Source organism: Ambystoma mexicanum, chromosome 10, assembly GCF_040938575.1.
Source record: "Ambystoma mexicanum isolate Mex_15411 chromosome 10, UKY_AmexF1_1, whole genome shotgun sequence".
NCBI lineage: Eukaryota > Metazoa > Chordata > Amphibia > Caudata > Ambystomatidae > Ambystoma > Ambystoma mexicanum.
This window is the reverse complement of record NC_090932.1, coordinates 1,482,538,044-1,482,553,280: the sequence shown is the minus strand read 5'-3', so window position 1 is coordinate 1,482,553,280 and position 15,237 is coordinate 1,482,538,044. Positions and strand designations below refer to the sequence as shown.

The following is a 15,237-nucleotide window of genomic DNA, read 5'->3' as shown; positions in this document are numbered from 1 at the left end:
CCTGCTGCATCGACTGCTTTAGATTCTCTGCATGAAGCAGTGTCAGGCGAAGGAATATGGCCAGACCTCGGCTTCCCGCTCCTGTTCCTGCTTCCTGCAGAGAATCCGAATGGCTCTGCACCATACACCAATGAAAGCGCAGCAGTGATCTGTAATGGCGCCCATGAAACATGGTGATCTTCATTGGTATTGATCCTTACTGAGGGAACCTGCTTTTGAGGCAGAAGCAAGTGATGTTGGTACAGTCCGTTGGGATTTGGCCCTTTCCTGGACATCAGAATGCTGATACTATGGAAAGGCAACTGGATTTCTTGCACGGTGCAGAGCAAACCCTGCAGGCAAATACTGAGTTAAAGTTTCCTTGCCAGGGCCTACACAATGTAGGATATCGTGACAGAATAGGGCAGATGTAGAAAAAAGAAATCGAAGGCCCTCTACCATGTGCTTTTTCCACGACCGCCGCCCCAGGACTAAGGCTCTGTGTGCCTTCCTGTCAACAGATCCCGTTCCACCTCGTTTCCTCCATCTAAGGAAGTTGATCCTGTTGGACCCTAGTCTCCTGTCTTCTCCCAATCCTACCAGTACCGAAGATCCCTTCAGCTTCTGGATTTTTCCTATGGCTTCCTCTGAGCCTCCGGACACTGCCAGGGACCGAGAACACATATACACAGCTCCTTTGGCTTACCCAGAATCTTACCGCCACCCTGGAGCCTGAAAGTGCTGCTGACGCCCCTAACTTTTTTGGGCTATGTTATAGGACCTCTGCTGATCTCTGAGTTCACACACCGGACCCCTTGTGTGGCTGTTCCATCTCTCACTGCCAGTTACAATGCAAGCTAAACTATTGATCTCACATCACACACACTCACCATCATCCCTGTGCTTTCAGTCCTGTCATACGCACAAAAGCACGGGCAGTATAGCTCAGTGGCAATGCGCTTGTCTTGGAAGCAAGATGACGCAGAGCAACACAGGTTCGAATCCTGGGTCCGCGCTTAGATACCTCCTTGGTATTAAGCGCATTATAAATAACCAACCATTGGTAGGCCAAAGGGTGGGCTCTTGGTTTCCGCACGTCAATCATGGACTCTAGCTGATACTCAATGGTAGAGGCTGTTATGATAGACTGCAATACCATTTTAACTAATACACTCATGTTTATAAATATATACGACCCACCGAATCTAGTGGCCAACATTAAGGCTGTGAAAACATTTTTGGAGTGTTATTGCAATACATGCCGACAGTGATATTTGGTGACTTTAACGCGAGAATTGGGCTTTCTAGTGAATGGCAAACTGAGAACGACAAATCGAAGCCCCATATGCACTCTGAGTCAAACACCCAAGAGCAAGGGTGGGCCTCTTTATTAAGTGTGCACAATATGACAATGCTTAATGGACATTGTCCAGGGGATGCAATTAAAGCCTTCACCCGCATAAGAGGCAATTTCTGCTCCACTAAAGATTATATATTTACCAATACAAAAGCGCTTGAAATGATAATTTATATGGCTGTGGTGAATAGAGATGAGAGTGACCACTTACTCTTATTAAGACCAAAACTATGACTAACTAATATGATCTAAATAGTGACATCTATATCACCTCTGGTGCCAACCGGATTATATGGAACCCTACTAAGTTGGAAAAGGCTAAAGCTATTGCTGAGCCCGTTCTCCGTCGGGTCCTGGAGAAATGGCACACTCTGGATGCTTGCCCTGCTCAGGATATCCTACTCGATTTCTCAAAGGCCGCTACGACTATCAAAGAGGCTGTAGCTAAAAGAAGATCCTACAAGAGCAATAGTGAACGCTGGAACCGAGACATCCGCAATGGCACAAAGTATGACTGTCAAATACAGGCCAGAAAAAGAAACTTAGACTAGATATAGAAGCCGCTTTAAATGAAAATAGCGAATATGATGGAGCTGAAGAGCTATCCATACATATTAAAACTCTTAAACGGTCATATCGCTGCTGTATAAGAAAAAACAAAGCGAATAACAAAAACGAATTGTGGCTGCGCCTAGCCAATCATGCTAGATATAATGATGATAGAGGCATTTGGTCTGCAATGAAAGGCTCTGCCAAGTGAAGCCTACCGATTAATAGTGTTTGCGAAGCCAGCTGGCAGAACCATATTCAAAATCCTCTGGGTAGTACTATACCGGCGGATGAAACACATGATAAGGACAGTGTAGTGTGGATATGCAAATTTACTGTCTCTGAAATTTCAAAGCGAATACTACATCTTCCTACATCCAGAGCAGCTGGCCCTGACGGCACATGTAACAGACTTTTGCGGTTATCCCCTGGGCACTGGGCCGATGTACTACACACTCTTTTCCCCACATTGGTCAACATGGCAAGGTTCCTACCAGCTGGGAAGAAAGCATAATACTGCCGATCCACAAAAAGGGGTGCTGGAATGATCCATTGAACTATCGCATGCTAGCCATGCTAGACATTCCTGCAGAAAATCTTCGCAAAAGTATTGCTTAAAGAATTGAATTTGTGGATACATGATAACAAGATTCTTTCGCCCTACCAAATAGTTTTTAGAGCAAAATCGAGCACGATGCACAACATGTTGTCATTAGTCAGTGCTATAGAATATGCATGGGATTGTCACCAGCTCCCTGCATACGGGGCATTCATAGACTTCAGCACTGCGTTCAATACGATACGATACTAAGAAATAGGCTATGGGACAAACTCATGGCATGGAATATTCCCACAGGACTACTGTCTTTGATTAAGCTGCTTTACACTGACGTGCGTGTAGGAATGGATGGTTAAGGGCGAGTAAGCGGTCTCTTCCCAAAGGTACATGGAGTCAAAAAAGGGTGTATCTTGGCAGCTAGTTTGTTTAATGTATATTTAGCTGATCTTGCAGGAAGTTTCAACTCTGCAAGAGTCTGCCCGCTAAAAATAGGCTCCCTTCAGATAGACTGGCTTGGATACGCTGACGACCTGCTATTGCTCGACTTCACCCCATCAGGTCGACAAGCAAAACTTGATATTCTGGATGCGTTTGCTAATGTCGATGGTTTGTGGATAAATATTGCCAAAACCAAAATCGTCACCTTCTTGGGTAAAGTAAAGTCTCTTAAATCTAACCGAATAACTTGGCGCCTGAACCAGAAAACAGTGGAAGAAGTCAAATGCTACAAATACATGGGAGTGAGTATACTTTGATAACAATTTGAAATGGGAGGTACAAAGGGAAGAAATGAAAACTAAATGCATGAAGATGTATCTTGCTGTTAGTCATTTCATTGGTAGCCAAGGAGGTTGCTCCATTAAGACAATATTATTGCTATATACAGCCAAGATCGCTCTATGCATGCTCTATGGGATCGAAGTATGGGGAGCAAAATCTAGTAGAGAACTATCGAAACTAGAGGCCAAAATCCTGCAAACACTGTTTAGAATGCCCAAAACTCTTCCCTTTGGATATCTATCCCTAGAATTTAACATTGAGCATAACAGCTAGAAAGGAATATAAGCTTACCACCAGCTATGAGACGCGGACACAGCTGGACAATGATACCATTGTGGTAGAAGTAATGCAAGCTTACAAAACCTTTAGTGCTTGTAAAACATTTGGACGATTTGGTCACTTGAGAGCTAAACATCGTAGGTGGACCCAGGAAAATGGGCTTCAGAGTTTGTTTGTTTGTTTGTTTATTTATTTATAATGCGCACCAGACCTGAAGGTATCAGGGCACAGGGATAACGATATTTTCAGCTTACATAGTTACAAAATGCAATAAAAAATACAGTGTAAAGTACAGTTAAAGGGTATTGAGGGGCAGAGGAGATAAACAGTGCATGTGTTACAACATATAAGTTACCAAGTACAAGGTCAAGGGTGACCGTGTAGTACAGTAGTAGGGTGGCTATAATCAGTACATCCATGGGGAGGGAAAGCTGCATATATAAGGCAGCAGTAAACTACATATACACAAAAGTCAGTGAAGATCCGAGGGGGTCATGCTAATGTTAATGATCATTTTCTTTGAACCAGTTGATAATGCTGCGTCTAAAGTTTGAGTAAGTTTGGTCCGCCCTTAGAGAGGGGGGAAGGGAGTTCCATAGTTGGGCTGCTTTGACTGGGAAACTGTTGCTGCCAACTTTCATCATTTTGAAAGTGGGGATTGTCAGGCAGTTTGTGTAAGCAGCTCTGGTAGGTCGGAGAGTAGGTCTTTTGTTGATTCTGTCTATTAGATAATGGGGTGCCGTGTTGTTTAGGCACTTGAAGATTAGTGAGACAGTTTTCAGCTTCATTTTGTCGATAGTGGAAAGTCAGCTAGATTGCCTCCTTATCATTGAGATATGTTCTTTTTGGCTATTCCTAAAGCTGCTCTCAAGGCGTTGTTTTGCAAGCTTTGAATTTTCTTGGTGATGTATTTATTGGATCCAATATATAGGGCATTACAGTAGTCCAATTTGGACAATACCAGTGCTCTAGCCAATGTGGTACAGCTACTTGTTGAGAGGAAGGGTCTGGCCAATCAAATCAGCTTACATGTGAAAGCTGTGGAGGATGCCATTGCATTCACCTGTTTAGCCAGTGTAAGGCTAGAGTCCAGGTAAAAACCTAAGGTTTTTACCTCCTTGGTGACCTTAATCATATTGCCGTCTATGTCAAAGGACGTGTATATGTGGCCGAGTTTATTGATATTAGTTGTGGTCCCCAGAATGATGAGTTCTGTTTTGTCATCTTTCAGGCATAGACCATGGAGTGCGCTCCATGCCTGGATGATGAGGTATATTCTATTTACCAAGGCCAAATCCTTATCATAATCCCCTGTAAGTGGTATGAGAATCTGGGTGTCATCTGCATAGTTAGTGTAGGTGACACCGAGACAGTCCAGATCATCAAAAAGGGGCTTGGTAAAAATATTATACATAGTGGGGGAGATGCAGGACCCCTGAGGAACTCCACAGGTGATGGGAATAGGGTCTGCTGCTGCTGTACCAGAGAAGACTCTCATTGTTCTACTGCTTAAGAATGATTGGATCCAGGCTATGGTTTGTTGAGAGAAATGGGCTGCTGAATCTAGATGGTGGCAGAGGACTTTGTGGTCAACCAGGTCAAACGCTGCTGAGAGATCTAGAAGAAGTAGTAGGGCAGATTTTCCTTTGTCCCTCAGCTCGTCGGCCTGGGCTTTAAGGTCGATAAGAGCAGTTTCCATGTCATGTTGTGGCCTGAATCCTGATTGCCGAATGCCAAGAAGTTGGATCTGCTCAAGGAATTTCTGAATTTGTAAGTAAGCCACGCTGTCTAATATCTTTAGGAGGAATGGCACCGTTGTGATAGGCCTGTAATTAGTAGGTTTGGCGGGGTCAAGCTTTTGTTTCTTAAGTAGGTTACGGGCTTTCTGCCGTGACCTGGAAAAATAAAATAAAAACGATCATTTGCTCCCACTAGGCAAAATGTGACTTTGTTCAGTTATCCATCAATACTAACCGCAGTGTTTTTATTAAAGCCCTGCAATCACGCCATGAAGTCCCGAGATATATTTGTGCATTTCCTAATAGTATTACTGCCAGAGAATATCTCCTGTTTAAGTTCAATGTCTCGGGAGCATTGGCAATTATAGGCGCGAGATATGGCACCCCCCACAAGGAGCGCCTATGTAGATTATGTGGTGAGGAAATGCTGGAATCTGCTTGACCTCTCTTGGTAATCAGCACATGAAAGCCTATAACAAGATGGAATGGGATGATGTTAAAGTAAGATGGAACCGATTGCTGGAGGGAAATGATATCAATCTAATGTTTTTTACTGTATGTATCGAAATCCTAACCAAATTATCTGATGGAATATTTTAATGTTCAATGTTTTGTAATGTTACATATCTTTTCTGTGAACGTTTTATTGTATCAAATATGTTTAATTGAATTGTTTTTTCTGTCTTTTTCTTTAATATGCCAAGCTATCCCAAGCTATAAGCATATTAACAAATAAATAAATAACCAATTATACATTATACTCGTGCCACATTTGGCTATAAATGCTGCTAGTGATTGATGAGGGGACACTGGTTGAGCGGGGGGACCCCAATCTCCTTCTTCTGACTGTGCCACAAGTGATGAGGAAAACCAGTGGGGTCCCTCTTATAGGTGTTTGTTCACATTGTTCTAAATTAATTTTAATTCTGATATTTACTTTCAATTTTGTAATTCTAATCTTACATATGCATATTCTTCTTTTTACAAACAACATTTTTAATTCGAGATTTGTATTATTCTACATATATCTTTCAACATGTTTTCATAGTTTCTCAGCAGCCCTGGAAATACTCTAACCCTAATTTGTTCTGTTTCATCAGGTACCAGAAGAGCCTCTTGTTTCACCGCTTCTGGTCTGTGGATGACAAACAGCTGCACACAGAGTTCAGCGCTCTCCGTTCTATTGTGGTGGCCAACTTTGAGGAGTCAATCAAAATGCCCATCAACGAACCGGCCATCGGCAAGAAGAAATCCCAGATTCAGGTACCCTGCGCTGGCACATTCTATTGTGGTGGGCAACTTTGAAGATCTGGCACCACCTTACGCATGGTGCCTATGTTCAGCCATGCCCACGTCTCTGTCCACGGTGCCAACGGCTTGGCTGAACTATGATCTCCTCAATGTCGCTGCATTACCATACCGTTGGGTTTGTGCTTTTGCTGCTGTGTCCAAGTCTCAGACTACAGGAAATTATTTACTTTAGTGGCTTAGTTGCTGGAGTTGGAATCTGAAAATCTGGGTTCCATTCCTTGCTTCGGCACATGACCAAAATCACGATATTCTAGTAAAAATACTTTTTCTCCATGTACCTGAAAGTGGAAATAAGTGTTTTGTCAAAATGTACGATGTGTTGCCAGGTATTGCCCTAGTTACATGTGGACCCTCCCTTTTCCGTAAGCTCCTTCTTTCCCTAAACTGGTCTCAACCTGACCCAGCATGCCATACTGCCGTAAGTGCAGCACTTCACATCTGACATTCTTCAACTACACTAACTCACTTTGTAAAGTGCTTCACTGCTCCATGGAGCTAGGCTCAGCTTCTATCAAACTCCTTGGTGTGAACTTCTAATGGGCATTGCTCAGGGCCACTGATCATACTGGTGTGAATTGCCCCCCCTGGCATGTCCTAACTAAGTGTAAACCACAGTCACAAGGTTTGGTTCACATGATGAGGGCAACCATGGTTCTTCTGCTTGGCCTACCATTCCGTTCAAATGTTGGAGGCACTCCCAATCACCCTAGGCCATGTTTACATGCCATGAGTTAGAGTTGCCTCATTTATGAGGCCTTATTATGATCTTAAGACCCGGTACACAGTGCTTGACCAGTAACGCCTTTGGACCTCATCCCCATCACTAGGACTACCTCAAATTCAGGAACGGGCTGAAAGCTAGGATTTCGTCATGACGTTTACCGATGATGCGGCTGGTATCTGCCCGACTCCCTGCAGCTGTTTCACCATATTTGGCAACTAGTGGTTTTACTGCAGTTTTTGCAGCATCTTTTGGGGTTGGGGGGTGCGGGCTTAGAGTATATTTTAAATGAGATTTTAGGGTAGTGGGTGGGTGGGGACTGAAGAAGGTTTGGGGGCATAGGAAGAGATAAAATGTGTGTACCCAAGCTCAGCTGCACCCCTCAATGTGCAAGGCTTGTGGTGCAGGGAGCATTCTCCTCAAGAGCGCACCAAGTACACTTTCATACATGGCTGCAGAGGCGCACACTGTTCTTCTGGAATCCAGTGCACTGGCTATGAATCAAATGATGAGCAGAGAGTTCATTTAGGATGGTTCCATATGTTAAAATCGCGGCAAAAATGGCCGTTTGCACAAAAAAACGTAGCAAAAAGGCCGTGGTTTTGCTGCTGCAATCCATGTAAAGAATGCGGGGGACACCCCTGCAACCCTCTGACCCATTATACCATTTAAGGGGAGCGGGGACACCCCTGCAACCCCCGTTCCCCTTAAATGGTACAGTTGGGTACACCTTTACCAGGTCAAACCACAGCATTTTTGCCTCGATTTTTTGAACGGGTTAAATTTTTGCCGCGAATTTATTACTGCATACCCTTAGGATGAGGCCCTATAGTTGAGCATTGGTTCATCCCGGCGAAATCAGCAAATTCTTCACATTTTTTGTCTTTCTTTTGTTCCATTTGGCTGCAAATATATGCAGTTGGAGACCCCCGCAGACTCCCTCAGTTCCCCCACCTTAATTATGACCCGTACCCACTCCCCCACAAATATTTGCGGTCATATTAGTTCAAAAAACTTCGATGCATTTGAATTCGGCGAATTCTCCTGTGACAAAACCTACCTATCGCTGGGCATTCTGGGAAACGTGCACTAGATCGAGTCTCAGGTGAGTGGGTGAATGAGTAAGTGAGCGATCGAGTGTGGACAGTTATAGAGTGGCTTTGGAACAAAATGTGTCTCTAAGGGCTGCTGTTATGTGATTGCATTGGTCTGAATTGCAATTGAATCGGTGTGGCTGTGCTGGACAGGGGAATGCAGTTAACAAAGACAAGCTGCTTTATCTCGGGAGGATAGCTCAGGGGCAATGTGCTTGCCTTGGAAACAAAGCTACACCTAGCAACACAGGTTCGAACCCTGGGTCTGCGCTTAGAAATCTCTGCATTACAAATAACCAATTAAAAATTAAGTCTTTCCCAAAAGTCATCAATAAAGAGCACGGGCGAGTTGATTCCTTGTGTGTGCTCCCTTTACATAGTACCATCAATGTTCCCTTTTTTTTCCCCCTGATTTGGGGAAGTACACCACGTTCTTCTCTCCCACTCTAAGAGATGTAGCTGAGGTCTGCCAATCAATGGATTCATTAAGGTACTCTGGAGCCTTTCCGTTCAAGCATCTGAGAAGCGGTGTTAGAACCTTATACAGGATGTGATGGTGGACTGTCGGACTGTCAGCCGATCGAGACTCCGCTTGGCCTTTGGGATATGGGTGAACTTCCCCAAGGCCACGGCAATAACCTGTATGGTTTGCATTTGTGTGGGTTGATTTTTCAGAAGCCCTCTATAATGTGCTTCTCATTGTTGTACCTGCAATGGGATAGCTTTGTGTAGAGATATCAGGGGAAATCCATCTAAATTTGCGGATGGGATGACCAAAAAGCTGTTTCTGGGGGTGTGATTTGTCTGGGGGACTAATATGAGCGCAACATCTAACAGTCCCCCAAGCCTTTTTACTTAATTTCGGGGAATGGTAGTCTCTTTAAGCAGAGGGGAGAAAGGAATTCGTTCTGATTTTGCTTTGTTTGCACCATTTGGAAGAAATTGGCATCTTTAGAGGGGAAGGAGGCTAATCTTCCATTCCTTTCTTCTTTCTAGGAGAGAGATACTTTATTTTTCTCGTTGTGAACGGAGGGTGCACTGGTGATTGCTTATGTTTCATTTAGTAGAGATAAATGTTGAGAACACCATTCATTTTACAAATGGTTTTGTGTGTGTGTGTGTGTGTGTATATATATATGTTTTCTCGTACTGTATCTGGTGGCAGGTGATGCAGACAGGTACAGAATAGGAGAAAGTTATGTTTTGCGTGATTAACGTACAGAACGGATTGTGTCAATAATTCTGTTTCTTTTCTTTTTTTATCCACTGATTGGTGATTGGGTGATGTACTGATTACCGTGGATTTTTATTATGTGATGTTATTTGTTATTATAAAAGGTTTTGCCTGAAGATGGACAATGTCCGAAATGCATAGGCTGACCCATGTGATATGTGCACACTGCCTTGCTCGCTTGAGATCATTAAAATGTGCCCTTTTTGTGGATTAGGGATGTCTCTTGCGATTGTGGAAGAAGGTTATGTACCGTAAAGATATTGCAACATACATGTGAAGCTCTGCTCAGCAGATTTTGAGGCCCTCTGGAATCATTTAAAGCAATTACATTTTTACAATTTTTGCATTTTTTGTTGGGTGCACATTCGTGTTTATCACGTGTGGCTACTAAACGTGGCTTGTGCCACGCAGTTTCAGAACTGTGCGAAAAGAAGTAGCAGAACTATGTTCCCTACTGGCCTGCCCCTACTCCTCACAAGCCCTATCGCCACGCCCCCCTCGCACGCACAATACAAACCCCCATGTGCCTGCTGTTTAAGGGACCGTTCGGTGCAGTGCACTGAACGTGCAAGTTTCAACTTCTTCCTACACATCTATTTTAAACACATCCCATTCTGGAATGGTTTGTTTTTAAAATAAAAGTACAGGAACAGTAAAACTTTATTCTAAAAAGTAGTGGCGCACCGTTCCCGCCCACTTTGATCACTGGTGCCACGAGATTTTTTGCTTGTTCTTTGGCCATATTGTTGTTTGGCCTTCGTCCTGTCTTTTCAGGTCAAGACATTACTTATATGGTCATGCATTTGCCCGGAAAAGCTGCTACTTTTGCGGGCTACTGCTGTCTTGGTGTGTGTGGGCTCAGGATGTGGGTGGGACTGTCTGGTCCCACTCCACATCTGGGGAGCCAGAGAGTCGAGCTGCGGGGCATGAGTGAATCCAGCCAGAATTTGGGAAAAGAGGAGGACTCCTGCAGCCATTTCTTCAGATCAGTGTTAGAGCCAAGTATCTTGTGTAGACAAGCAGACAACTGAAGATCCGGGGATGACTCTCGAAGAGGACTGGCATCCTTTCCTGCGATTGACCCACTGAAGCCCTGCTGAACTACCAGATCTGTGAAGGCCCTGAGCGGTGCTTCAACCCTTGAACTAGTGGGAACAGCTAGTCTCAACGCATTCTAGAGGAAGCCAGCCCTCCTGAGCCTTCAGAAGTGTGCCAGGGCCACTCAGTGGACTGACCAGCTCTCCAGTGGGCTACCTAAGTAGAATTGTCGCTGTTCCACATTCGTAGCTTTCCGGCAAAGTTTCAGCTTCTCAGCTTCAGTAGATCCTGCTTTAGAAGGTCTTCTTCGCCCATGACTGGAGAAACACCTACTATCATCACTGTGAGGTGACAGTCAGTGGAAGTCACTTCCCTGTGTTCTGTGAGGTGTCCAGAAGAGCCCTGTATTGGTGAATCCTGCTTTCCTTCTTCGCCAGGGGTTGCATTCAGCACCAGCAGCCGACCGGATAAATCCTTGGACACACAACCCGTAGACGTCCTGCACCGGACAAACAGCGGGAAAACCTGCCTCAAGTGACCCCCAGTCAACCCATCTAGTCATCTGGGAAAATCGGAGTCTGGGGGTAGGTAATTGTAACAAATTGACCTCCCCCCATACCCCTTAGAATAAACCTTCAAATACACTCTGGTTATTCCATTCCATTGCTTTTTGATTGTCTGATTTAAAAGCTTGTATCTAAAAGATAGGAATATAATATCTTCTGGCCCCACAAGGCCCCATACAACATAGGGATTCAATTGATACAATGAGGGTTTAATACTTGTGAGCCGGTTCCATTCTACTGCATCACTACTTACCTTCTTTTGGTTATACACGCTATTCAATGCATTTCTAAGAACCCAAAGATGACTGCATGTGTGTTTGATAACTGAGTATTGTGTGATATTGCTGTCTGCTTATTTCTTTTCCTAGTGTGTTTTTTTAGTCCTAGAATAAATGTAGCATTTTTGTACGTACCTGTCTAAAATGAATTGTTGTGCGCTTCAATGTGTGGGGTCATTGTGGAACGCAGACCCTACTCACTTTCTCCTGACACTTAGCCTTGACCAATCTCCACGCTTACCCTAGGTTTTAGCTAACCTCTCAGAGTTTCCTGTTCACTATAACTAGGGTGACCTCCTAAAATCTGTCCACTAGGCCAGATTCTAGGAATCCATCTTAACAGAACCCACATTCCTGAGTGCAAAATATAAGTTCAGAGAATTTGAAGTGCTGGGCATATCAGTATTCTTGAATTACTAACACAGCTGGAGTTATGTCATGCTTCAGCGTGTAAAGTAGATTTAGTTGATAATACTGTGTGTAGATCTCGCCCACAAAAATACATTTCCACTGTGCAGCATAGAGCTATTGTATGGGTAAACAGCTACCAGTGTGGCCTCATAGTGGGGAGTGACATTGTTTGGTGCATTGAACCTAACTGAACTTCCAGTAGACCATAGTGTGAACATATCATACATTGCATGATTAATGCGTAATGAGTATGTTATGCTCTGTGCATGCTCTTAGGTCAACGTACATCTCATGTTAGCTACATTTTTTGGGTGTATTGACTTTTTCAAGTGTATCCCCCTTTTAAGGCAGTGCTAGGCTGCCCTGGGAAATATCTGCATGTACCTTATCTTCCAAAGTCCTTCTCCTGCTTTAATTGTAATTGGTTATTTATATCGCGCTTAATTCCCAAAGGTTTCTAAGCGCGGACCCGGGGATAGAACCTGTGTTGCTCCACGTCGTCTTGCTTCCAAGGCAAACGCGTTGCCCCTGAGCAATCCACCCAAGACTAGGTGCAGTTGTTTGTGTTTAATGGCGAAAGTGGGTGTACCCAGAATGTGTACAACCCCAAACTATAGAGTGCCAAAAAGGATTCAGGTCAGCTTGGATAAAACACAAATAGAACAAAACAAATGATAACGCCTATTTGACACAGTTTTCCTCAACAGGTTGTGTGAGTGATAGGAAATAGAGATATGGGGGCGCGTGGCAGTGAAGGAAGTAGGTGAGGGGCGGGGACAAACTCGTTTGAATGTTATGTCATTTCTGAGGATTGTGAAGTGCTAAGCTGCCACAGGTATGGACACATAGTGTGGAGTGACATTTGGTAGCACTTTGCTGCACCAAATTGGGTTTGAAGTAGATTGGTGTCTAAATGTAGCATGCATAATGATAGAGCAATTAAAACATTAGGATACACCTTCAAAGCGATACGTCTATCACTCATCAAGCCTTCTACAATAACAGACCTGAATACCTTCTGCAAAAATGTACTCACTAAAGGCCATACTGAAGCCTCAGATTTGGCTCAGCATTTCTCCCCGTAATTCCAGTGACCCAATGAGCTTGTACTGGGAGCACCTCCTCCTCAGTAAAAGCACCCACAATTTGGAACTCACTCCCTGTAAACATCTGCCGCATAGGGGGCCACCTCTTCAGGAAAGCACTCAAAATATGGCTCTTTCCCTCTCCTCCTGCCCCTTGCAAACATAATCTGACCTACTTGCCCCAGCACAACAAACATCCCCTTCATTTGCCTGAATCCACCCACCAAAACTCATCCCCCCCTTCCCACCCACAACCGACATAACCCATCCATCAGCCTTCTTATTTAATCAATTCAGATCTGGCCGCGGTGACAAGAACCAGCGAATGACATTTGAATGGAATCAAGTTCTCCTAACAAGCTTTTCCAGTCCCTCCCAGATCCCACTGGTTACTTGCATTTCGATGGCCTTCCTAACATAAGCTGTCCATGTGCCCCCCCCCCAGAGCCCACATGTTTCTTGAATTTGTATGAAATTAGGCTCTCCTAGCATAAGATTTTCTAGCCCATCTGATGGGCCCACCAGATACTGAAGCCTTCTGTGATATTTCACTCCCAAGTCCCCACCCATAGGAATTCAGCATCCCTTTCAGGTTCACTCACCACGCTGAGCAGAACCCTTCCTGGACTTACTGTTTGAAAGGTCTCAACCAGAAACAAGGGATGTCCTAACCCTGATCCAGTTATCGGACCACCTCCTTTACTTGATCCTACCCTACACAGCCCTCTGATAACCCTAGTAATAGCCAGAGCACGCAGCCCCACACCATAGGCCTCTGTGACATACTCCATCCATCTCACAAGCCTTCAACACCCTGGCACTCCTTGGGCTATTCGCCCATGACAACTAATAGCCTCAACTGTAGATAAGTCCTTCCGAACCATAGTCTTCTTTGGACCTAAAACAATTCCACACAATTGCTTTTCTAATGACAGGACTGGGAGCATCATTTGGTAGTCTTCCCACATTTCTCAACCCAAAAAGCAAATCTCTCACCCTCCACCAGCATTTCACACCCATCCCAACTCACTATCTCATCTGTCGCACCTTCCAATTCCTAACATAGCTCAAATGGGACGTCACACTCAAGGCTGATACGTGCTACAGGTGTGAGGACTCTGATCAGACACCCCTTTTTATGGAGGCACAATGCTACCTGCCCCCACGATGATTTCCCACTCAGCTATGGCACTACCAGAACAACTGAATTATAAGGAGAATATCCCAAGGGATCCCGAGCCAACAGTTAGCCTCTATCCTCCTCCTGGTTGCCTCAAAGCTAATCCTACTTAAAACTGTCATTAAGTGTAAAAAACATTAATAAGGATCAATAATGATGGACTAAGCCAATTACTCCGTCTTCTGCAATGACAGATTGTTATAAACAGTTGCGATCCACTCTCCGCTCGGGAGACTGCATACCTTAAACTATCCCTCAGTATGCACTACAACGTCCCCCATTAATAGATGGGAATGAATGTAAGAAACCTCAGGCTTCCTTCCAGGTCATATTCTGCGATTCACCAGGGTCACTAGCCCACACTTGTGTCACCCACTGACACAGCCTTTCTCCAGCCAAACTGTTCTGCAGGTCATCCACTACCAGAACCAACACGCCCATCAATCTGTCACCCAACATCAATCACTGCCATAAATCTACTTGACTCTGTTTGCAGCTATATTGCCATTTATACAGACCCCCATCCGAAATGGTGATTTGTCAATTGAGCACATTGAGGGTCTGACAGGTCGATTGCGTGTTGTCTCTGTTCGGGGCTGCTTAGCATCTAGCTTGGTGTTGCAAGGGGCATTGCAGGGCCCAAAGGGGAGCATAATACCTCATTGCAATTCCCAGTTTCCAAGGATCGGGCATTCAGGACTCCTCAAGGCAGGGAAATGGACATTCAGGGGACTCAAGTGGATGGGGGGCGGATAGCCAGTGTTTTCTTTCTAGAAGACTGGGTGTTCCTGGAGCCTGGTGATGGCATGAACGGCGAGTTTAGTACTTTTCTCTATAGGTGACTAGGCGTTACCATCACCACACTTGAATTCAATATAATACACTTTTATGACGGTATCTGTGTCTTATCTGACAATTGTGCATGTCATTTGCATGTTGACGGCATGTTAGCCATTGATGCATGTGTTCTGCATGTAAAGTATAGCAGGGCCCTCAACTGTAGACGGTTGTCATAGGGATTGATAGACTATGTATAATACCCTTGCACCGTCTAGCACTGCAACCCATAGAATACAG

General features: G+C 44.4%; 1 protein-coding gene across 1 annotated transcript in view; it reads left to right on the top strand.

Moving 5' to 3' along the window:
• HPD (4-hydroxyphenylpyruvate dioxygenase) overlaps positions 1-15,237 on the top strand; it is a 164,452-nt gene that overhangs the window by 116,597 nt on the left and 32,618 nt on the right. Inside the window, exon 10 of the mRNA XM_069619590.1 lies at positions 6,343-6,505. Within this exon, the coding sequence (XP_069475691.1) occupies positions 6,343-6,505 (163 nt within the window). The remainder of the gene's footprint in view (positions 1-6,342; positions 6,506-15,237) is intronic.